This window comes from Brassica rapa, chromosome A09, assembly GCF_000309985.2.
Source record: "Brassica rapa cultivar Chiifu-401-42 chromosome A09, CAAS_Brap_v3.01, whole genome shotgun sequence".
NCBI classification, from domain to species: domain Eukaryota; kingdom Viridiplantae; phylum Streptophyta; class Magnoliopsida; order Brassicales; family Brassicaceae; genus Brassica; species Brassica rapa.
The window spans coordinates 26,871,842-26,896,182 of record NC_024803.2 but is presented as its reverse complement, the minus strand read 5'-3'; the positions used below and the strand labels follow the sequence as shown (position 1 = coordinate 26,896,182).

Genomic DNA, 24,341 nt, shown 5'->3' with positions numbered 1-24,341 from the left:
CGAACCTTGGATACTCAACGTACGATCAAGTTCATAGCAAACTGAATAAACGGTCCAAAACAAGAAAAAACATTAGTCAATACAACAATAACATAATGCGTCTCTCTATGCATTCGGAAACAAAGCACTTTTGGCTTCAATTAAACAGATAATAATTAACTCCAAGATCAAGGTTTCTAGGTTTAGAGAGTTTGTCCACTTATCCACCTCTCGAACAAGATGAAGCTCTCCACTGGTTTATACTCTGGCGTGTGCCCGCCACCCTATATAAACCAAGCCCATTAACCAATCAAGATATCTGATATAGAATATAAAAGCTTTGCATTTATGTTAATGAAAATTTGGGATCAAAGAGTTACTTTCACAGTGGCATATGTCATCTTATTAGCATAAGTTTGGGTATATCTGCAAATAAAAACGCTGACAAGCTCAAAACAAAACGAACTAAAAGAAATCAAGAAAATAAAGAAAAAGTGATTGGTGTATATATATACCCAGCGACTTTATCTTGTATCATCCATGGCCTCCATTTCTCAATAATGGAAAAGTTTAGAGACCTTATCCACTCTTGAGTTCCAATGAAAGGGATTGTCATATCGTGATCACCACTTTTAACCATAGACATTGATGTTAGAAAAGTTTAAAAGCAAATTAATTTACATCAATGCCATAAAAATCTACAAACCAATTAACTAATGAAGCAAGCTTGTGAAGAAGTTGTTAAATATTTTTGTACCTGAGGATGAGAGATCGATAGCCTTTGATGCTGTTATTCATATGGTATGGTATGCTGCTTTGAATGTCTTGCTTGCAATTCAAGCTCCAGTTACATTGCTCCCATTTTCCTTTAGTCCCCTGCAATCATAGAGCTTGATCATCAGATTAACCAATGATCAATGATACTAAACAAGTTGTCATATATATCTATATAACCTTCGCCACTGTAAGTGCGGTGCGTACACTGTCGCTATTAGCCCAGTATTCGGATAGTGAATACCGATACATCTGCACAAAAACAACCTTGTTCCTCTCCAGCGGTGTGTTAAGTGGTTAGGTTTTGATCCAAAGATACCAAGAAGCTTACATAGCAATCAGGAGATGTTTTGTCACAGTTTGATTGTAGAACATTTGCTTCATGTACTCTAGAGACAGACTGTAAATGAATCACAGAAAAATAAAAGTTAATGGTTTACCATTGAGTCGCATTCCGTGATCAACTAACTAAATTCCAGAATGTGTGTATACCTTCTTGTAGTCGTTAACGAGTTTCAAGCATTCAGTGTTAAGAGGATCCACATGAAAATAGTCTCCTCCACAGCTTCTCTTCATCGACTACAGAAGTAAGAGTTTGTAATGGTTCTTCAAATACTTCACTGTGGTCACAAGAGACGAATAAATCCTAATGTTTTTAATTGGTACCTCAAAGAGTTCATCAGATATGAGTGCCATTCCATGAGCAAATGGAACGCGAGTGTTATTATCAAAATCAAAGTTTGTTATCGGGTTTCCAATCACATACCCCTGTTGTTGGAAACCGTAGAGAGGAAGAAAACAAAATTTCAGTTCTTAATTCTTGATAATGTATATAAACTAAAGTAAGAAGCAAGCAAACATTGATGAACCTGAAGATTTATTTGAGGTTTGCAACATATATAATTTCCTGTGATTAATTGGTAAAATAACTGAATCATGAGTCAAAGAAAAGGGATTGCATAAGGATTTTGAAGTGATACAAAAACAAACTTACCATTTGAGATTTCTTGAACGATGGCTGGAACCACCTTACCGGAATAAGAGTTTCCGGTTACATAAAAAGGATTGGAGAAATATTCAGGATGGTTGTCTAGCCACTGCACAACAATCACCAACAACAATAACAAAGTCTCTAAATTGTATGTCTAGCCACTGCACAACAAGACCAAACAACAACAAGAGTAAGATGCTTTAACAGACCATTTGAATGTTCCCTTTACCTGACGAAGAAACTCATTGACCCGCTTAGCTGCTCTTGTGTCACTTGTTCTATCAGAAAATGGGTTTCTTGTGTAGGAGAAGCCAGTCCCAACAGGCTGGTCCAAATATATTATATTTGCAACCTGAAAAGAAGCAATCATTCTAAACTTCAAGATCAAGAAGTTCTCATTCTGAATAATGTTTACATCATATAGCTGGGAACAAACTAATAAAACCAACAACACACTTTGTACATCCCATTAGTTACCTTAGTCCATGAATATGTAGTAGAGACCAAAGAAGGGATACTTCCATTGTAGGGCTCAACATTGAAAGCCAGAGGCCCTGATTTTTCCAGTCCACACAAGTCACTGAAAACACTGCGGAGACGAATTAAAATTAAGCTGAAAGATGATTGACTTACCATTCTCATAAAAAAGGCCAGTGAGAGAAGAGCAGCCAGGTCCTCCACTTAACCAGACAAGAAGAGGGTCTTCTTCAGGGTTCCTCTCAGATTTGATGAAGTAATAGAACATTTGATCTTCCTCTGCCTCACCGACACCAATGTAACTGAAATGAAGTTAACTCCAAAACTCAGAATATACATTCATTAAACTGCTAATTAATTTTGGAGAATGAAACTGAATAAAACCCGGTTTCAAGCTCAAAAGGCAGAGGGCCCTCAAAGCCAGGAAGATATTTGATGACAGAGCTTGCATCAGCAAGCTGAATAATCAACACAATCAGAAGTTGTGGCAGCAGAAACTTGAGTACCCAAGCATCCATTTTTTGTTTTGAGTGTTATGAAAAAAGATCTTTATACTTGAAAACAGTATCGAGTGAATTAAATAAACCGACCCACTGCTATATTTAACTCACTAATTTCAGGGTAGTCTCTCTGTAACCAACCGAGCAAGTCAGGGTCACATGAGAATGCACCTGGAAGAGACATATAGCCGCGTGTATGTTGCAGCCTGTTCAAGAATCAAGATAAATAAGTTTTTCAACTATTTGGCATTACCTAAGAAGTACCGTTGAGTTTTTTTTTTTTGAAAAAAAGCACCGTTGAGTTTGTTGAAACTTATATGAGAGAGAGATAATATTATTTGAGAATTCAGTTTCTTACGTGTCGCGTTCACGTTAAGTTTCATGATGGTTGATTACACTGATACCCTTTATGAATTAAAAATATTACATTTAAATACTATTATTTACTTTTAATTTAGTTTTCTTTTTATAATTTTCCAAATAACATATATAATAAAAAGTAAATATTTATAAAGTTTAAAAAGCAAATTTAAAAACGAAAATATATGTATATATATTATGATTTCATTAAAAAGGAAAGTTCAGAAAATAGTAAGATTCCATTTAACAATATTTATAAATAACATAAAATATAATTTTGAAGTAATAAAATAGTTTCTTTATATCTATATTTTCTTATATGAAAAATATATTTGTATATAATGTGAATACCAAAGAAAATCAAATAATTACATAATATTTTAAAATAGCATAACACTATATACTTTAACGAGGGAGATATATTGTATTTTATTATTATTAAAATTATATATTTTCTCAATATAATTTTCTTTTAAATTTTTATGTTTCTAGAACTTAATATATAATCAAGATACCAAAGCAAATCAGAATTCTCATTTTAAGATTATTTAAAATAAATTTCAATTTACCATTAGTTTCCTATGTGTCGCGTTCATGTTAAGTCTCATGATGGTTGATTACACTGATACCCTTAATGAATTAAAAATATTACATTTAAATACTATTATTTACTTTTAATTTAGTTTCCTTTTTATAATTTTCCAAATAACATATATAATAAAAAGTAAATATTTATAAAGTTTAAAAAGCAAATTTAGAAACGAAAATATATGTATATATATTATGATTTCATTAAAAAGGAAAGTTCAGAAAGTAGTAAATTCCATTTAAAATATTTATAAATAACATAAAATATAATTTTGAAGTAATAAAATAGTTTTTTTATATCTATATTTTCTTACATGAAAAATATATATTTGTATATAATGTGAATACCAAAGAAAATCAAATAATTACATAATATTTTAAAATAGCAAAACACTATATACTTTAACGAGGGAGATATATTTTATTATTATTATTATTAAAATTATATATTTTCTCAATATAATTTTATTTTAAATTTTTATGTTTCTAGAACTTAATATATAATCAAGATACCAAAGCAAATCGGAATTCTCATTTTAAGATTATTTAAAATAAATTTCAATTTACCATTCATTAAATCTAAAGCATACAATTATTTAGAATTTAAAAAAAAAATTAGTTATTGTAAATATTGATGTGTTCATGAACTTCCAAAAATGAATGAGTTAATTATTTTGTACTTATATATATGCATGAGACTTTAGAGTATTATCGTTATATTAACTAGAGCCGGTGTCCGCGCTTCGCGCGGATTAGATGTTTAATTAAAGTACCAGTAAATTAAAATTGGGAGTTTTTTTGTTTTTGAGAAGTTTTGTTTTTTAGAATGTGAAGACGGTGGAAGCGCGTCATCTGTTTTTTTTTTTTTAAACTAAAGTAAGTCAAAATCGGATGCTCATGGAGAGGCTGGCCATCAACCAGCTTAAGGTGGCCAACAAAATCTACAACACACAGTCAAACGGTTAGAAACAATGTATTAATAAGCTATACGGGTTTAAATTTATAAAACAAACAGATGGTTAATAAGTTCGGGATGTTGTATAAGTTTGAACTTGATAAGAAATCATCTAATCCTTACCGTGAAGATTCCCTCTGAGATCGCAGCTGGCTTCAAAATGTGAAAAGGAATGGATTCTGAAGCGCTCAGTCAAAATGCCTTCAATGTTTTCTTCAACTTTCTTCAGGACAGAGGCGTGTGAAATGCAAATTACCAGCTTCTGATCAGCAACATGGTACATCACCTTGCTGTTGGATGCATAGAAGTTTGTCAGTGTGTAGATGCTCCCACGCTCGAGATTTTTCTCATATTTGTTGCGCCGGTTCTGACCGATGAACCCCTGAGCTAAAGTACCCTACATAACAGAGGGATAATATTTTTTTGTTACTTATAAGCGTTACAATAGAAAGATATACCGTTACAAAACAAACTTTTCAGTTCTATCGCAGCACCCTCGAGTAATCCTCTCAAACCAAAATAATGTTTCTCTCAAAATCACTACTATCATAGATCACTACTAAGCCAACAAAGTATCTGAACGTAGAGTTTTAATTAAAACAAACTTTTCAATTCTCGTTTTAATCCAATCTCTATCACAACATTCTAATCCGCTCAAACAAACAAAGCAAGAGTTAATAGATCACTACTAAGACAATAAAGTATCTGAACGTAGAGTTTTAGTTAAAACAAACTTTTCAATTCTTGAAACACTTCAATCTCTATCACAGCACTCTGATCCGCTCAAACAAATAAAGCAAATGTTTATTTCAAAGTTACGCTTTTTAATACAATCTCTATCACATCACTCTAACCGCTCAAACAAATATATATCAAGTGTTTTTTATAAGGCAATAAAAAAACCTCTCAATTCTCGTTTTAATCCAATCTCTATCACAGAATCGCACAAAGAAATAAAGCAAGGGTTTTTTCAAAGTTAAGCTTTTTAATCCAATCTCTATCACAGCACTCTTCTCCGCTAAAACAAATAAAGTAAGTTTTTTTTTCCAAAGCGACGCTAATATACCTCTTCGTCGATCATAAGCATCTCAATCCCAAGAAGGATGCCAGGTCCTCCTTTCACATTCTTGCGAGCTTCCCAGTGATGAAGAAGCCTAAACTGCATGGTGGAATCTCCTGGCCCTGGTAAAACATGTCGGAAGAGGAGAGGGGAAGAAGCTTCGCCGGTGAGGATTGCGGTTTGTTTGGCCATGATGAAGGTATAGATTTTTTCGATCTGAGGAAAGAGTGATGTGGAAGGATGTATAAATAGTCTGAGAAGAAGAGAACACAAAGAGATAGATATCATCAAGCCGGAGGAGAGATATGGAGGGTCAATAGTCATCTTGATTAGAGGATTTATGGCAGACGACTAAGCAATCCAGGGACGGGAACGGGGACGGAAAACGTAAAACTTAAAATTCATAGATACGGGTACGGCATATATATATATATATATAAAATACCTATACATCAACAAATTGAAACCTCCCACATAAGATTTAAACAGTTTTTAAAACAGTTAGAAAACAATATAATAAACTAATAATAGTTATATGACCAATACAAAAATAAACAATCAAACATATATATATGTGTGTGTCAATTGTCCTAAGCTAAACATAAAAGTAATAGAAAATCTATAGTATTAGTATAAACAAATTCAGATGGTTAAATATTGTTTCTGAGAAAATTTCAAAAAACAACTGCAGACTATAATTTTTGGGTTCGACTTCTTTTGTTCATATAAATGAAGGTCAAAATGGTCATTGACATTTACCCTTCATCTTCTCTACACGATCTGAAACTTAATCTATGGCCGCCATAATTTTTCTTACTTGATTTCTTCTTTTTTTTATCAACTTTTCTTACTTGATTTCTATGGTTCCATCATCTCATTTTAATTTCTTTTAACATGTAAAAGATAAATCTAAACATTTCTTAATCATATTTCAAGCAAAAAAAATCATGAACATGGCTTAGAAATGTTTCCGAGACGTCTCAGTCGACTAACCAAACCGTCCCCATTTGAGTCCTCTCCGTCCGTACCCGTGCCGTACCCGTCCCCGCGCCGAACCCGATACGTGAGACGGCACTAAGTCAGCGTACCCGTGCAACCTGATGATTGAAGTTCCATCTTGAATGGAGGCGTTATGCGGGAGGCGATGGGGAAGAGGAAGGGAATCGATGTCGGCATCGAGACATCGATACAGGGGAGGCTGATTGTGTTTCGCTTAAGGTTACGGAGGAGATGATATTTATTTTGGACATAATACGTAAGAGGCTGGGCTAGTACGTGACTTTTTCTGATTTTTGGGCTGAAGCCCAGTCTAGGATAACATGGTATATTTTTTGTCCATGTAGCACACCTTGGAAGCCTCCAAAATAGTCCCTTTTATATAGTAGGATAATAAATCTTCATTTCAGTTGAGAAATATTAATTCATTTGTAGGTAGGATACATGAGTTGTTTTATTTCTTGGTTCTAACATATATTTTTAATTTAGAATAAGCATATGTTGGTCCGAATATAACACATGTTAATTTTATTAGTTATTTAATATCTATTTCTGTGCTTTCATGTTTTATAGTGTTTGCATCTTATATATTAAAACAAAAGTCACAACCTTGATTCATATGTGTTTTTTTTCTAAATGGACCTAATGGGCCTATTTTTATAAAGTCATGTTACATTTAATCTATAATCTTATCATTTAAATTTTGGAACTACCAGAATTTTTTATTGGCTATCAATAACTGAATTTAAACAATAGATGATCCATTAGAATTATAGATAATATAAATTAAATAGCTATAGTTTAATATTGTAATATTATACATCCATATGTTAATTATTTAAATATTTGTCGATTTTAAATTTTAAAAGTATAAGGACTTTTTTTTAAATAAAAAAATCATATTATCTAACAATGATTAATATTTACTACCTTAAACCAATGAAAACAAATTTTAAACTATATAGTTTATTTTAAACATTAAACAAAAACTAAATGTTTAATAATTTACTCGATAATATAAATCTATGAAGGGAAAAATTAAATTTTTTAAAAACTTTCTAGATTTGTGAAATATTACAATATCTTTGAATATGACATTAAAACAATATTTTACTAATATTTATATATATAGTTACGATTTTAATAATGAAATAATATTCCAAAATATATATATATATAGAAGAATATACAAATACATAAGAAAGTTTGAAACAATCTATTCAATGAAAAAATATACCGTAAATTTATTATGTTTTAAAAATTGATAGACAAATATGTACCAATTTAGAATTGAAAACAAAATATTTATATAAAAATAAATTAAAACAAAAACCTTTGCGGTTGCGCGGATCGAGATCTAGTATTTTATTAAAGTATAATTTTGTTGTATAAATGTGAGAACTAATTTTCTATTTATATATTGCAAATTTATTTAAAGTATGACGTTGATGGTTAAATGTTTCTTTAATGACACATCCCTTTATCTATTTTAGGACTGACCCTTTGGTATCAAAATGTGGCAAAACAAATAGCTACCATACGTTAATAGTAGTACTATGGGATTATTAATATTATTAATTTGATTTTGGTAAATACCATGGGGTTATTATATTCACCTGTATGAAGAAGGAGCCACAAGTGTACTTGACGGACTTGACACTCAGAGAGAGCTAACCAGCCAGGTTAAGGAGAGGCGGGATAGAGAGGAGGAGCTTGGTGGTGCCACAAGTCTTTATGATGACTTTGTAGGGGTAGACAAAGAAGCTGGACTCCGAGAGAACGCAAGAGTTGAAGTGATCGTTGGAGAGAGAAGAAACAATCTCGCAGGCAGCAGGAGTGTGTATTTCGTCAAGCTGGGACCTGGTCAGAGTACGGAGACCCAGTCCCTTGGAGTCTTGAAAGATGCTAGGCTCAAAGAATGAGACCTCGGGCGGCTTCTTGTAACTTCGAAACCGATTGCAGATAAGGCCATGTCACCTTGTTGTCTTAACTTGTAGTAGGAGGAGAGAACGATGGGATTGGATAACCAAGCAGAAACAGAGCTTAACAGAAAGTAAATTATAAACTGGAAATTAAAGAAAGCAGCTATAAGTATAGTGAAGACTCGGTGCGCTACAACTCAGGATGGCCTCTTAGCACACTGGAAATTAAAGTAAATTATAAACTGGAAATTAAAGTGAAGACTCGGTGCGCTACAACTCAGGATGGCCTCTTAGCGCACTGTAAATAAAGAAAGAAACACTGTTAAGAAACATGATACTGTAATGAAGAGAGAGAGTAATGTAATGAAGGGAAGAAGAAGCTTTACGTTGGAGTAGACAGAGATTTGAATTTCTTGATTCCACCGTTGGGGTGAACATCTTCAATGCTGTAACCGAGAGGAGCTTCGTAAAATAAGGAACTACTACTACTGCTGGACTTCTTTTTACCATATTTTGGCTCCATCACAATCTCATTCACGCTTTCTGCAATTTCAAGACCAAACCATATGTATTAGATGCAGGAAAGAAAAACAACGCTTAATAGAGACTTATCAATGTTCAAAGTTTTCACATTTCAATAACAGATCTCTAAAAACGTTTAATTTATCAGATGAGACATGATCAGAATTGTTTCATTAGATCTACAACTATGAGACTTAAAACGAATATAGGTATATATATATGTAAACACAACATCAATCAAAACATAAATCGTCTGATTTAGAGTGTAGGGATGCTAACCTTTTTACCTTTTTATAATCGAATATCGGCCGTCCTCGAAAAGAAAAGGTGATATTGAAGATAGATCGATGGATTTACGAAGAAATTTAATAGGAATGACCTATGGATTTCTGGATCAATAGGAAGAAGATGAAAAGTTGGTTTGAAACCTAGAGATAGAGACGGAGAAGAGAGAGCAAGATGAAATTATATTATAACAAAAGCCCAAAATACAGACCCAAAACCACATAAGTCCAAATCCGCCCAAACCCAAGTAATCATTTAATGACGTGGAAGAATGCTGCAATTCTACTGGACGAATTTCCAGTCCGACGTGGACCCCTTTAGAGGGCTTTATATTTGGTTTTTAGTATAGTTTAGATTTATGTAATTTGGAAGGAGACACTTTAGTTTATTTTTTATTTTATTTTAATCACAATATATCTTAAGGTATACATAATTTTCCTAAAATATATTTACATATTTAAAATAAAAACCAACCTAAATAAACATAAGAAAATTAATGAAAATTTTAATATATTTAGAATAAAATATTTAATAGTTGAATTCAGAAAAATATATGCAATCGAATATATCCAAATAATAACTAAATCAACTGTAAAAAAACCGAGTAGATCTAATATATCTAAAATAATATGTCTAACTAAAGTAATATAATAGTAATAAGACAAATTATTCACAAAAAATATAAATTAATTTAAAATTAAAAATAAATAGCAATCAATTATTATAATATATTTACTTTATAAATATTTATATCTGTGCATGAGCACGGAAAAATCACCTAGTTCTTAATATTGATGTTGTTGTTTATTTACTTAAGTTTAAGGTATGAACACTATTGTTGACAAGAAAAAAAAAACGTATGAACACTATTTATAATAAAATAAATATTGCTTACTCATCATTTTTTTATCATGTACAATGGTCTCAACATTCAACACCTTTTTTTTATATATTTTAACATTCTGCATCGTTTATTTTTTTCACATCATCATTGAACACACATTTAATTTTACACAATACAATGGTTTTGTTTAATAAAATTCAACACCTTATTTTACTAATTAATGATTAATTTTTCTGTATTCAAATTAATAAACTTAATTTCTATTTATAAAGAATTCAAAGTAATAAATTTCCATATAATAAATAAAAAAATATTTATTTAATTAATAATAAAGATAATTGGCGTCTCTATACCCACTCTTAACCATAATTTGCAATCTACCATGATGGTGACCAAAATAATTTCGTTTACAATTTTGTTCCTCTAGCCTATAACTTGATTCATGTGCACTGTCTATTAAGTGTCAGTGTAGGAATCAGAAATCATGTCTTTATCCAGCAAATAAACCAATTGATTTAACTCTTCTATTTTTTCTGAAAAAACGTAAACATTAGGCAAATAAATCATGTTAGTAATTCCAAAATATGTTTGTTTATTAGTCCGATTCTAGTATACATTTTTTCATACATGGTTTGTTGCTTAATAAATTGGTAGATACATGATTTACTAGTTGATACACTTTTTATAAATTATTTGTTATTTGATAAATTATTTTGTTACATGGTACTTAGATTTGTTGTTATCTGATAAAATATTTGTTATCTTGGTATATGTTGTGTTACCAGCTATATAGACTTGTTTTTATCTGATAAAATATTTGTTATCTGGTACATGTTCTGTTACCTGATATATAATTTGACATAAAAAATCGATAGATGATTTTGTTATCTGATACATGTTATGTTAGCTGATATATAATTTGTTATCTGGTACATGCTATGTTAGATCATACATAACACTATGTCTTAGCGGTTACAATTTACATTAGCGAAACCTTTACGCGTTGTTATAACTATATTTCGCCAAAAATTTATGACTAACTCATTTCTAGTAATCCTTTTTATATTGTTATAATTATATTGTTAATTATTTTTCTCTATTAGTTTCTCTTCATAAGTTATATTTATCTAAATCCGGTATGAATGTGGAGGAGAAGTGAACAGCTGGCAACCTACGACCTCGAATGCCACGCTACTCGCCTGGCACATTTTTCGGCTACCTGCTGCAGCAGAGTACAAACCTGCTATATCTCCATCACGTTGAGGGCAAATTCGTTCGTTCACTGCCAAAGAGGTATGGCGTTGACTGATATTGTCACTTCATGTATACTTTGTTAATATGAGCTTATTCTAGGTATATTGGGTCAATTCATTCTTAATAATATGATTATTTATTTTATTATTTTATTATAATAAAATTATTAAATTTAAATAATTAGAAAATATGAAAATATCAAAAATATTTAAAAAGCAACACGTATCATCAATGTCCTACATTTCTGAGTATTCAACTAGTTGAATGTTTTCAACTCCATTTAATCCACATATGTATTTTTTTAAAAATCATATCATTTACAATGGTTCAATTGTTGAATAAAAGATTCAACTACACAATTGTATGTAGTCTAAGACCACCCACAATGCGGTGTTGAATCTTGGATTCAACAATGAGGGTGTTGAAAATCAGAAAACATCACTATACCAAAAAAACAAAAGCGAATGACCGATTATTCTACTCTAAAACGTTATACCTCGGGTTTAATCTTCTCCTTCTCTCCAGATAAGATAATTTTATTGGCAAGGTAAAGCTTAAGCATCACTGTATGAGTTTTAAATGAGCATTTTACTTTAACTAGAGTCTTTGTCCGCGCTACGCGCGGAAAAGTGTGTTGATAGTTAATTTTCTGATTATAAGTTTCATTTTTTTTGTTTTGAATGGAAGCATTGTATTTTCCAAAATGATGGAAAAATTGGTGAATATCAAATTTATGCAATTGTTTAAAAACAAAAAGAGTAGCTTAATGGGAACATTGTATTTTCCAAAATGATGAAAAAATGGTGAATATCAAGTTTATGCAATTGTTTAAAAACAAAAAAGAGTAGTTTAACTAATCATAAGTAATATAAAAAGGAGATCAAGTCTTTTGAAGAACGTAAGGTTTGATGTGGACCATAAAAAGAAATAGCCTAAAATTGGTAAAAATTAAATTAGTTAACTTAAATTATATTATATACCAAACCATAGTTATTTATATAAAAAAGATACATACTTGTATAACTGGGTAGAGACTCTGTGTAAGTCCTTATTTGATTGTACCATCGTTTGGTGGATATGTTGGGCATTGTAAATCTGTGAATAGAATAATTTATCAGAAAAGCTTTAAAAAATTGTGGAAGTGAAAAGTTCTAATTTTAATTAAAAATACCTTTATTATGTTTAGGTCTGCTGCAAGCCGGTCATGGGCACAAGCAGTAGAAGCTGTGGCTTCCGACTGTCGATTAATATGTAATTTGTTTGAGATTATTTTTATATTTTTTTAATAAATAATTTTCATCATTTTTGTTTTATTTCAAGGTTTAAAGATATACAATGGATTTATATTTTTTACATTTGTTACTTTTTGTTTTTATTATTATGTGTATTCTTTTGTTTGAGATTATTTTTATAAATTTTTATTAAATGATTTTCATCTTTTTCTAGGTTTAGAGAGTTATACAATAGCTATACAATTCTCAAAACAGAAAATGAGTAGCATTACTAACATTCCAAATGCAAAATTACTCTGACGTGATTTTTTCATCCAAGTCTTTAATTTTCATTGACTGCATATTATATTATTTTCTATTTTTTGGTAATTCTTATTTAAAATTTTGAGTAATATTGATGGATTTATTAAAGTAAAATCTTATTATTGGTGTTTAGGCTATAACTAATTTTCTACATTGTTTTTAATTAGTTATTGAACTATATTAGATATGGTTAAGTAATGTTTTTTCCTAGTCATTATTATTTTAGGACTAATATTTGTTACCAACATAATTTTCTTTCCACTTTTTAATGGCAAATAATTTTATGAAAGTATTTGTTTCTCATCATATATAGTCTGCCGCACAAATATGGACCTACAATAAAATATATTTATTAAATTTCATTTTCGAATGCATATTTTTCTATTGTATATTTAAATACAGTAGAAAATCTATAAATTAATAATCAATAAATTAATAAACACTATAATATTTTTTGTTTTCAAATTGAATCGATTTAAAATACGACATAAACTGATAAAATAATAAATAATAAAAGTTTTGAATTTTTTTTGTAAATATATAGTTCATTAAAATCATAAATTAATTATTTATATACATAATATTTATATAAGTATAATAAAACATTATATTATATGTTTTATATTCACAATGTAATTCATCTTTACTTTTCTTAACACTTCAATATATTTTGATAATATTTAATAAAATTTAATGTAAACTACATTTAAATTCTATAAAGGAGAAATTTTACTTATACCACTTTTAAAACATATTTTATATACATCAAAGAAATTTAATTAATGCATATATGGTAAAATCAATATTTTTTAATTTATACAAAACACATCTTGTAAAACAAAAAATCTAAAATGAAATTTATACAAAATTAGTAACTCTATAAAATAATAAAATACCATAATCTCAACATCCTTAATTTGTAGAATTTTTACTGTATAAGCTTATCTCTATCTTCAATTATACCTTTCTATTTTCGAGGTTTATTCCTTACATGATGTGTGTTTTACCTTTTATATGTTTTCAATCGTTTTTTATATGGTTAATAATACTCAACTTTTTGTTATTGTTGTATTTTTTTCTATTTATGTGTTTTCTTTTCTCTGGTCTTTACTTATGTTTTGTTAGATACATGTTTAGCTTATGTTGTGTCAGTTTATCCTTTTAGTTTTGTAACTTCGTAGTTTCTTGTTGTGATATAATTTTGATATGTCTTTTTCTTTTAAAAAGTTTATCTCTTCCTAATGCAGTACGTTTCACATCTTCTTTAAAGTTCAAGTAATAGAAAAAATAATAATAAAAAAATATCAGTGTGACTGAGTTGGATCTTGCAAGAAACAATTATAAAAGAAAAATACATGAATATCAGTGAACATTCCAATTAAAGCTGAGCCAGTGAAATTTTTAAATTGCAACAACCTATAGTCACAGTTAAAAATAAATCATACAAAAAGAACTCATTCATATGAACAATTCTTTCACCAACAACAAAGATTGACATCAAACCCACTGATAAAGAAACAAAAGGTAAGATAAGGAGGACAAACTTTTCATTAATCAAGAGCATGACCACCGTCTGCGTCTGCGGAGAACAACCGGACATCAAATCTGTCAGTAGGAGAGGAGATGAGAGGTCAATATTGTTGCAGGTTAATTGAATGGAAGAGATTTGATCACATCATCCTCATTATTTATAGTGTAGATATCTCTGAAGTTTTTTTTAGGTAGAAAAAGAGGAAATTAAATGTAACGTAAAGGAAGGAGTTGGTATAGAAATTAATGGAAAAGCTTAATTACAATCGTTTCATGTTCGGACTTTCGTGTTGCGGCCAGTCCTTATGTTCTTGGTCTTTAACAAACGGTGGAACTCAGGGTTTAGGCCCATTTTTTACTCTATGATTTAAAAAATAAACAACAAAAGCCCAAAACATATTAATTCGTAATGACATGGACCAAACCTGCAATCTGATTGGCTGGAATTTCCCATCCTACGTGGACAGGCTAAAAACACTTAGTATTCAGCTTTTAGTATAGGATAGATAGTTAGAAATAAAAGGTACATTTTTATACAACTTGAGAAGACCCACTAGTCTTAATTTAAAGTTTAAAAAATGTGATCATATTTAATTTGAGTTGAAGTTAAAAGTGGATCATATGTTGTTTCAGTTTTCTTCATTTACTCCATAATACCATATGCTAGAAAACGGAAAACTAAATCAAAGTGAACCACACCTGGACATGAAACCGAACACTGATCAAATAACAAAAAGGTAAAAAACATTCAGTAGTAATGTACACATAACACACTACTCACTTTATAGAACAAACATTTCAGTAGAATCCAAAATGAGCAAAAATAGACAAGTTATAGAACAAATATCATGAAAACCAAATTATACAGAAGTGCCACATGATGTATAAGTTTGGTTCAGTTCCTGTCTGTACCGTGCAAAGCAAGGAGAAGAGCAATCCAGATGAAGACAAACTTTGTAATGGAAACTTCCAGCTTCGAGCTTCCATTAAGAAATGGAACGTTGCTTCCGGAGAGACTGTTTTGGTTGATTCGATTCCCAAATGGCTGGTTGAGAGCAGAATTAGAAGATGAAGAAGAAATTGGTTGGTTAAATCCAGTTGATGATGGCTGATTAAACCCGGTTAAAGGCTGGTTTAAGGAAGAAGAAGATGGTTGACCAAGAATCGGTTGGTTGAGTCCAGTTGATGATGGCTGATTAAATCCGGTTAATGGCTGATTTATTCCGGTTAAAGGCTGGTTTACAGAAGAAGCAGAAGATGGTTGACCAAGAATTGGTTGGTTCTGGTTCTCAGCTGGAAAACCTAGTGGCTTTGTTGGTGAATTGGTGACTTCTCCTGTTGGTTCTAGTGGTGCGGCCAATTGGGTTTGTGGAGCAGTCTCTGAAGATGATGTAACCAAAAGGCAGAGAAGAATGATTGTGATCATCCTCTTTTGGCTTTTGGCGAATTTCATGTTTATTTTTTTTTTAGTTCTTTTCAAGTGCATTTTCCGGTTGACTAAGCATCATATCTTATAGACATACCAAAGTGGAGTAGTTAGCTTCTTTAAGGTTGTCTGAGGAGTTGATGGAAACAAAGAAAACAGTTGAGCTGAAACATAAATCCAACTAAACCAACCATAGTGTGTGTATTTGTTCTGTTTCAACTATTACATTACTGTTGTATCCTTATGCTGTGTGCTTTGTACAAAAATGGTAAGAATATATAAATACAGAAGATTGTATCAAAAACCGGCTTTCTCAAACCGCTTGTCGGAAAGCGAAATTCAAACCATCAAGGACATCCAAATCACTAGAAGAGTTCGTACCTGAAAGATTGACTTTTGGAGAGTTACCTGTACTTCTGCTCAGCGCCCATATCTTGATTCCTTTCTTGTTCTTCTTCTTCTTCTTCAGGCCGACGAACTCTTGGCTCTTACTTAGGTTAGGACCAAATCTTATGCTTTTTACACTGTCCAACAGCATCCTGTCCTCTAGAGAGAGTTGTTTTTTATAGGTGAAGTCAGGGGAGAGAGATAGTTGCGTATTGGAGATGGTTATGTTGTTGGGCTGAGAGCCATGGTTGGTGGTTTCTGGAAGCTTAACGCCGTGAACTCGTTTCTTTGATGACTTTATTAGTCGATGAAGCCATACAACGAGTTCAAGTACATACGAATCAACTTTTGGTTTATCCGCGTGGTGAAGTGTCTGAAGCCGTGTTGGATTCCCGTTGTTCTCGCTTTTACTCTTCCCAAACTCTATCCTGTTTTCCACAAGTTTCAAGATCAGAATCAAAACTTCAGTTGTTAGAGAGGGAAAGAGGGAGACTTACTTTGAATTTGCCCACTCGCCCACCCACCCGAAGCCTTGATGTGCCCTGCGGAAATAGATTACAGGTTATGACAAACACGCACAAGGATGTTGAAACAAGAACGGTGATGAAGGAAAGCTTACTTGGTGGTGTTTGTGGCGAATGGGACAAGCCATTTAAGCGACTTCTCCATTTCAGCTTTGATCTCAGATACTGAAAGCTGAAGAAACACACAAGTTTGGCAACAAGAAAGAAACAGAACCAAACAATGCATGAATAGCAGCAATATTATAAATAGATATTTTCGAACAAACCTCTTCATCAGGATCAAGAGATTGTAGGCGAGGACGAAGAGCTGTCTTGACATAAACAGGTAATGCATTGTACAGCGTGTCCCTTACATTAGAAGGAAGTGATGAAGGTCGAGACGCCTAGAAATTTTAAAATATCAGTTTCAACCAGAGAACACAAATCCATTCTTGATATCAGAAGAACATCACTGCTGGAAGCTTACAATACTATCAATTTGTTGGATTAGATTAGCATAGTGCAACGAAAGACCGGCTTCACCTAATCGTTCTCTTCCCTGCTTCCCTTCATTGGCTTTTAGACCTATTGTTGGTTTATAGTGTCTTTAATCCATGATTTTATACAAGTACGGTCATAATCACAGGACCAGAAGCGCAAAGAACCATTACCGTTGTTGCCAAAAACTTCCACAATCGTTTGACGTATATAGCAAACCACATCCACAAGCTTCTCAATGATCTGCAGCAGAAGAAGATAGTTATTATAAATAACTGGAATATAAATAAAACACAGCAATTCAATAATCACTTGCCTCTCCCAGATTCCGGGACCAGAGCGACTTCTTCTTCAAGCTCCGCACGAGTTTCCTCTGTTGTTTCAGTTCATTTTGTAAGATGACGATACTCTCTCCTACATGTATGATAAGAAAATGTAACTGGGAGTCCTAGAAAGAGTGTAGAGCTGATCGAATAAATAGCTAGAGAGAGACCAACCTCTCCTAGAAAGGTTTAAAGACTCCACTTCTGCGAGCTTTCTCCTGTAATCTTGTTCAAACCTATCCAAAGCTTGCCACTCGTGATATAATTCCTGACAGTTCAATGCAACTTTCAACATGAGAATGAGTCATGTACGAATATGTTTGGAAGTGAAGGGAAAACAAAAACAAAACAAAACATACAGAAGTGAAACGGGCAAGAGTGACGAGCTCGTGCATCGCTGTCTCTGCCTCATCTTTGAGCACTATATGCTCCGAGTTCTCTGTGTCAAGCCTGAAACGTTATAGACCCGGATACAATGAAAATTCCAACTTGCATGCAAGTGACTAAAACACATTGTACAAAGATTTGCTCGACGAAGAGTTACTTGTTAAAATATCTATCAAGATTGTGCCACTGTAGGTCTTTGCACATATTGCCAAACCTTATAACCTCTCCAGAGAAAAGATCAAGTTCCTCCCTGTAAAAGAGAAATATGAAATAAATAAAGAATAAAATATAAACAAATGGAGATAAAGTAGAAATTAGCAAAACCTTTTGTCAGAAGCAGCAAGAATTTGCAACTCTATGGTGTCAGTAGAAACCAACTTCTTAACACCCTTGGAACGCAACATATCCTTTTTCATAAGCTTGAGACTCTCTTCAGAGAGGGATTGAAGCAAAGCAGCACCTTTAGCTATCGTGTTGGCCACTTCGAATGCCAATATAGTGACTTTGCGACCACGAGACGACGATAGAACACCCGAGTGGAACCCGTTGACCGGGTTCATACCAGACATGCTGCTCCCTAGCGTGTCTATTACTCCAACCGCCTTCTCTAGCCCCATAACCCCTGCCCTTCCCAGAAACGAGTTCCTCTGCATAAACTGAGGTAAACAAAAAAAGAAAGAAAAAAATTTCATATGATCATGTTCCCAATAAAACAGTATTATGATTCATATTAATTACATATTAACAAACATAAGAACCTTGGTAGAGTCTGATCTTAACGGAGGCACGGGCCCGAGTTCACCGGAAAAGTTGACGTGGTTGTCATTAGGCTTGGAGCTTTTCCTCCTTGAGCTACCGTAATGGTCAGAATAATACGGATCAGAGGTCTTTCTTCTTGTCATGGACTTGAGCTTCCCAGAGAAACCTCTTGACTTATCATCATCATCATCAACGGTGGATCTCAGCTTCTTATCATGATGATGAGTCAGCTTCTTATCATCATGGTCATGACCATCATCTTTGAAACCAGATGAACAAACAGTTCCCATTTGTCTTCAACAACAAGTAATCAAATCTCTCAAGCAGAAAACAAGACCTTTATGAAAAAAAAAAAAGGAAATCAAGAATATACACCAAATAAGACGCACAAGAAAAAAAAGATGAAAGACTTCAAGGATTGCAACTATGGTGGGGACAAGAAGGAAGACTTGGTAAAATAAGAGACGGAGAAAAGGTCAGAACAGAGGAAGAAGAGTTTAATTAAATATATATAATTAGCATTCTCAGTCACAAAGGGGAAGCAGCGTGGAATCAATGGCTCCATTTGTTTTGTTGACTTATCATCTTCTTCTTCTAGACAAGTCAGAGAGACGACTATTCTTATTTATCTCATTTTAATTTAAAAAAATACGAAAGGAAGAGACGACTAGAGTCGGCGGATGAGACCTCGCCGGCCTTGTACATGATCATGTTAACATTTTCACCTCTCTTTTCTTTTTCGAATAGAATATAATCCAATCTTATTCAAGCATAGTCAAAACTTAGTTAATAAACGGCAGTCAAGAGGTAGAAGAGGAGATATGATTACTCTCCGAGACGCCGCGGTCGGAAGGAGGCGGATTCCGGCGCGGCGATCGGGAGATAATTCCGGTTTGACATCGAGAGCGATGGTTCTCTTTCGCTTTCATTGGACTGAATTGTTTGATCTCTGTTTATTTGCTTGAGGAAGAAGATGAACTCACGAAGACAGAGGGTCAAATGAGGAGAGGTGAAATGATACGGCCCAAATTTATGAATTTTGGGCCGTTATTAGGCCTATTAGTTTAGAGCCGAATATTTGCGAGGGTTCTAGATTAAAATTGTCAATATGTATAGTTTCACACAAAACAATATTTGTAATGTCTTTCTGAAATTCAGATGGGTCTAACTAAATGTATTTTATCGCCAGGTCTGGCTTTTACAAATCTTTATGATCGAAATCCTAGCACAAGAGGGTTGAACTGGTATATACTGTTATTTTTAGTAAAACAAACGAACAGAAATTGGAGCTTCTTGCTCAAGCTATCATGGAGAAAACGAGGATCGCATGACAGAAAGAAGAAGACAAAATAAGGAAACTTTCTGTTAACTTTTATGTGTGACCAAATGATCACGTATATACACTTGATGCTACTCAGCTAACCGGGACAAACCGGATGTAATATATACATTTAACTAAACCAATAAATAATGATAAACCAAAATAAACCAAAATTCCCCCTCAAGATGGAGCATATAAGTTGATGAACTCCATCTTGCTTAATAGATGACGGAAGGGACCAGGGTAAAGAGGTTTAGTTAAAATGTCGGCTAGCTGATTCTCCGAACGGACGTGTAGAGTCTTGATCATACCTGACTTAACCCGCTCACGAACAACATGGCAATCACGTTCAACGTGTTTGGTTCTTTCATGAAACACGGCGTTATTGGCAATGTGAATGGCAGCGGTGTTGTCGCAGAACAGAGGAGCTGGACCTGGATTGTCGACCCAAAGATCTTGCAGAAGGTTCCGAAACCAAATCATTTCTTTGACAGCCTCAGCCATGGCCCTATATTCCGATTCCGCAGAAGAACAAGAAACAGTCTCTTGTTTGTTTGACTTCCAAGCAACTAGAGCTGGACCAACGAACATACAAAGGCCTGAGACACTTCGACGAGTGTCGGGACAAGTTCCCCAATCCGCATCCGCAAAAGCAGAGAGCTTCATATCAGAAGTAGAAGAGTAGAAAAGACCTTGTCCAACGGTGCCTTTTAAGTAATGTAGGACCTTATAAGCTGCGTGAAGATGTGGTGCACGAGGAGAGGCAGTGAATTGACATAACTTATGAACGGCGAAGGTGATGTCAGGTCGAGTGAATGTCAAGTAGAGAAGTTTCCCTACGAGGCGACGATACTGCACTGCGTTCTCCAGGAGATCACCATCCTCTGTTGAAAGTTTTATACTGGGATCCATGGGTATGGAGACAGGTTTGCACCCGAGTAATCCAGTCTCTGTAAGGAGATCAAGAATATATTTTCGTTGACACAAAGTAATGCCAGCAGATGAACGAGCTATTTCCAGACCAAGAAAGTAACGGAGTTGCCCCAAATCTCTGAGCTTGAAGGATGCTTGCAGAGCACTCTTGAGAAGTTCTGTAGCATGATCACAACTGCTTGCGATAATAATGTCATCAACATAAACCAGTACAGCCATGTAGACATTACCAGCGTGTTTGGTGAATAGCGTATGATCACCGGAAGAAGTAGTAAAACCCAACTGGAGTAGAGATTCTGAAAATTTCAGGAACCATTGACGAGAAGCTTGTTTCAAACCATAAAGTGATTTCTTCAGTTTGCAAACAGCGTTAGGTGGAAATGATTCCCCCTGTCTTGGTGAGTATCCAGGTGGTAGAGTCATATAGATTTCTTCCTCTAGATCCCCGTTAAGGAATGCATTAGAGATGTCAAGTTGAGTTAAAGACCAACCTTTGGCAGCTGCAACCGCAAGAAGAAGCTTCACAGTAGCTGCCTTTGCAACAGGAGAGAAAGTCTCAACATAATCCAAGCCTTCTTGTTGAGTGTACCCCTTTGCTACAAGGCGTGCTTTATAGCGTTCGATTGTTCCATCAGCGTTTAGTTTGATCTTGAATACCCATTTGCAACCCACTGCTTGCTTTCCTTCAGGTAAAGAGCAAATGATCCAAGTTTCATTGTCCTCTAAAGCTGTAATCTCAATCCCCATTGCATCACACCATTCTTTGAACTTGACAGCCTGGGCATAAGAGGAAGGCTCAGGGATGCTGTTAAGCGCGTTGATGAAGATCATATAAGGATCTGATAAAGCAGCATAAGACAGAACGTTTGAGATAGGGTGTTCTGTAGAAGATATTGCAGAAGAGCAATGATAGTCTTGAAGATGACTTGGTGGTCGTGAAACTCGTTTAGCCGGAAGAGAGACCTCATCTGGAATTACTTGAGGAATAGAAGCAACAGGGGAGCTGGGGGAGGGTACAGACGGCACTGAAGACGAAGGACTGTATAACCGAGGAAAGAAGTCCTCATATCCAGTAGGAGGAGACGCTTGGAGATAAGGAAATAACTCCTCATGAAAGACCACATTCCGAGAAATAAAGACAGAGTTGCTCTGAAGATCAATCAGTTTATAACCTTTATAACCAGAGGGATAGCCAAGAAAGACACAAGCACGAGCTCTATCTTGAAATTTGTGACGTTGTTTGGGAGAAGTGCTCGCATAACAGAGACAACCAAATGTCTTCAGATGTGTGTAATCAGGGAGCTTACCAGTTAATAACTCATATGGGGTCTTGTTTGAGATCACTGGAGAAGGTGTCCGATTGATAAGAAATACCGAGGTAAGAATGCAATCGCCCCAAAAGGTTAAAGGAACTCCAGACTGGAACATCAACGCACGGGCAACGTTGAGGATGTGTTGATGTTTCCTCTCGACGACTGAGTTCTGTTCAGGAGTCTCAGGGCAAGAGTGATAAGAAACAATTCCTTTGGCTTTATAAAGTGCATCAAAACGAAGTTCAGGTGCGTTATCTGAGCGTACTGACTTCACGTTAGCAGAATACTGTCTTTCCACCATTTGAATAAACTCCGGGAATACCGTAAGAACGTCACTTTTCAGCTTTAATAAGTAAATCCAAGTGGCTCGTGTATGATCATCCACTATCGTGAGGAAGTAGCGATAACCCTCTTGTGTTGGCTCAGAAAATGGCCCCCAAACATCGATATGTAGTAACTCAAAAGGGTGAGAGCAAAGCTTAGGATTTAAAGAATAAGATAACTTCTTTTGTTTAGCTCTATGGCAAATGTCACAGTGTAACAACCCTTTATTCTTAGCTTTAGAAATCCCAAGTACATCTTGTAGAAGCTCAAGTCTTTTAAAAGAAGAATGACCAAAACGTTGGTGCCATATAGAAGCATCAACAACAGCGTTAGAAATAACAGAAGAAACAGCTGAATCCGTATGTCCTGCAGCATCCAGATCCAATACATATAAGTTTGCTGTCCGTCTACCCTTTCCAATCATCAACCCCTTGGAAGGATCCTGTATTTCAAAACAGCCAGAATCAAATGTCACTCTAGCTCCAAGATCGGATGTCAAACAACTGATGCTCATGAGATTTAATCTGAATTCTGGTATAAAGAGAACATTTTGCAAAGCCAGAGTTGCAGTGAGCTTTATCTGTCCAATACCACCAACTTTAATCGTTGAACCATTAGGAAGGTTCACAAAATGATTAACAGAGGTATCAAGACTAAGAAAAGCGCCTCTATCATGTGAAACATGGTGTGTTGCACCAGAGTCAATGATCCAGGTATGTAAGTCAGTAACGCAGTTAGCGAGACTTAAAAGACCAACAAAACTGAAGGTAGAGGAGGAAAACGTTATACCAGAAGAATCATGACGTTGAGAGACATTAATAGAACCAGACTCAGTAGGCTTAGTTTGAAGTTGAGAGCTGAAGTAGGCAATGAAGTTCTGAATCTGATCTTTGTTTAACTGACCAACAAGATTATCCAGACCAGAAACAGGAGAGGGACGGTCCTGAGAAGAGACATTTGCAGCCACTGCAGATGATTTGGACTTATCTGAACCCCATTTACCTTTCTTCCAACCAACTGGGTAACCGTGGAGTTTGTAACAACGATCCACAACATGACCGGTGTTGTTACAATGGGAGCAGATTGGTCCTGGTTTCTTGTGAAAAGCATTCAAAGCGCCAGGCTGAGAGACATTGGCATCACTAGAAACCATACTAGGAGACTGAGCTGAGTTAGGTGACTGGAGCAACGCAGAGGACGAAGCTGAGTCATGACTAACGTGAAAAGCAGCAGGAGCAACAACAGAGTTAAACTGTCGTTGGCTATCGTCTTGATCAAGGATGTTGCAAATCTCAGCGAGGTCAGGAAGGGGCTTCTTCATTAAGATTTGGCTACGAATGATGGAGTATTTTTCACTCAAACCAGAAAGAAACTTAATGATACGGCTCCGCTCGACCTTTGCCTTGGCAGAACGTTGACTGACACAGTTGAAAGTGTTGCAACACAAGCACATCTCAGCGGGCTCAGCACCATCTAGATTGTCCCAAAGAGTCTTCAGTGTTGTGTAGTAACTGGAGAGATCCATAGAGCCCTGGCGGAGGTCTTGGATCTGCTGTATCAGCTGAAAAGTTCTAGGCAAGTTTGTCTTGTGAAAA

General features: G+C 34.3%; 3 protein-coding genes across 3 annotated transcripts; all 3 read right to left on the bottom strand.

Annotated features, from left to right (window-relative positions):
* Positions 1 to 14: 14 nt before the first annotated feature.
* LOC103840308 (serine carboxypeptidase-like 14) lies at positions 15 to 7,473 on the bottom strand. The gene is made up of 14 exons (XM_009116804.2): positions 2,606 to 7,473; positions 2,378 to 2,523; positions 2,222 to 2,298; positions 1,974 to 2,096; positions 1,748 to 1,850; positions 1,623 to 1,660; positions 1,420 to 1,521; positions 1,246 to 1,332; positions 1,085 to 1,153; positions 934 to 1,005; positions 737 to 855; positions 495 to 608; positions 360 to 405; positions 15 to 263 (listed from the first exon to the last, which is right to left on the bottom strand). The coding sequence occupies exons 1-14, from the start codon at positions 2,737 to 2,739 to the stop codon at positions 183 to 185; spliced, it is 1,311 nt and encodes a 436-aa protein (XP_009115052.1). The 5' UTR covers positions 2,740 to 7,473; the 3' UTR covers positions 15 to 182.
* A 2,833-nt stretch (positions 7,474 to 10,306) lies between these two features.
* LOC103840307 (epsin-1) lies at positions 10,307 to 16,113 on the bottom strand. Its single transcript, XM_033279511.1, has one exon. The coding sequence runs from the start codon at positions 16,056 to 16,058 to the stop codon at positions 15,468 to 15,470; it is 591 nt and encodes a 196-aa protein (XP_033135402.1). The 5' UTR covers positions 16,059 to 16,113; the 3' UTR covers positions 10,307 to 15,467.
* A 44-nt stretch (positions 16,114 to 16,157) lies between these two features.
* LOC103840306 lies at positions 16,158 to 19,386 on the bottom strand. Its single transcript, XM_009116802.3, has 12 exons — positions 18,855 to 19,386; positions 18,421 to 18,752; positions 18,254 to 18,346; positions 18,069 to 18,159; positions 17,884 to 17,977; positions 17,703 to 17,800; positions 17,560 to 17,629; positions 17,376 to 17,473; positions 17,176 to 17,292; positions 17,005 to 17,081; positions 16,883 to 16,927; positions 16,158 to 16,813 (listed from the first exon to the last, which is right to left on the bottom strand). Exons 1-12 carry the CDS (start codon positions 19,143 to 19,145, stop codon positions 16,312 to 16,314), a joined length of 1,908 nt encoding a protein of 635 aa, XP_009115050.1. The 5' UTR covers positions 19,146 to 19,386; the 3' UTR covers positions 16,158 to 16,311.
* Between the last annotated feature and the right edge of the window lie 4,955 nt (positions 19,387 to 24,341).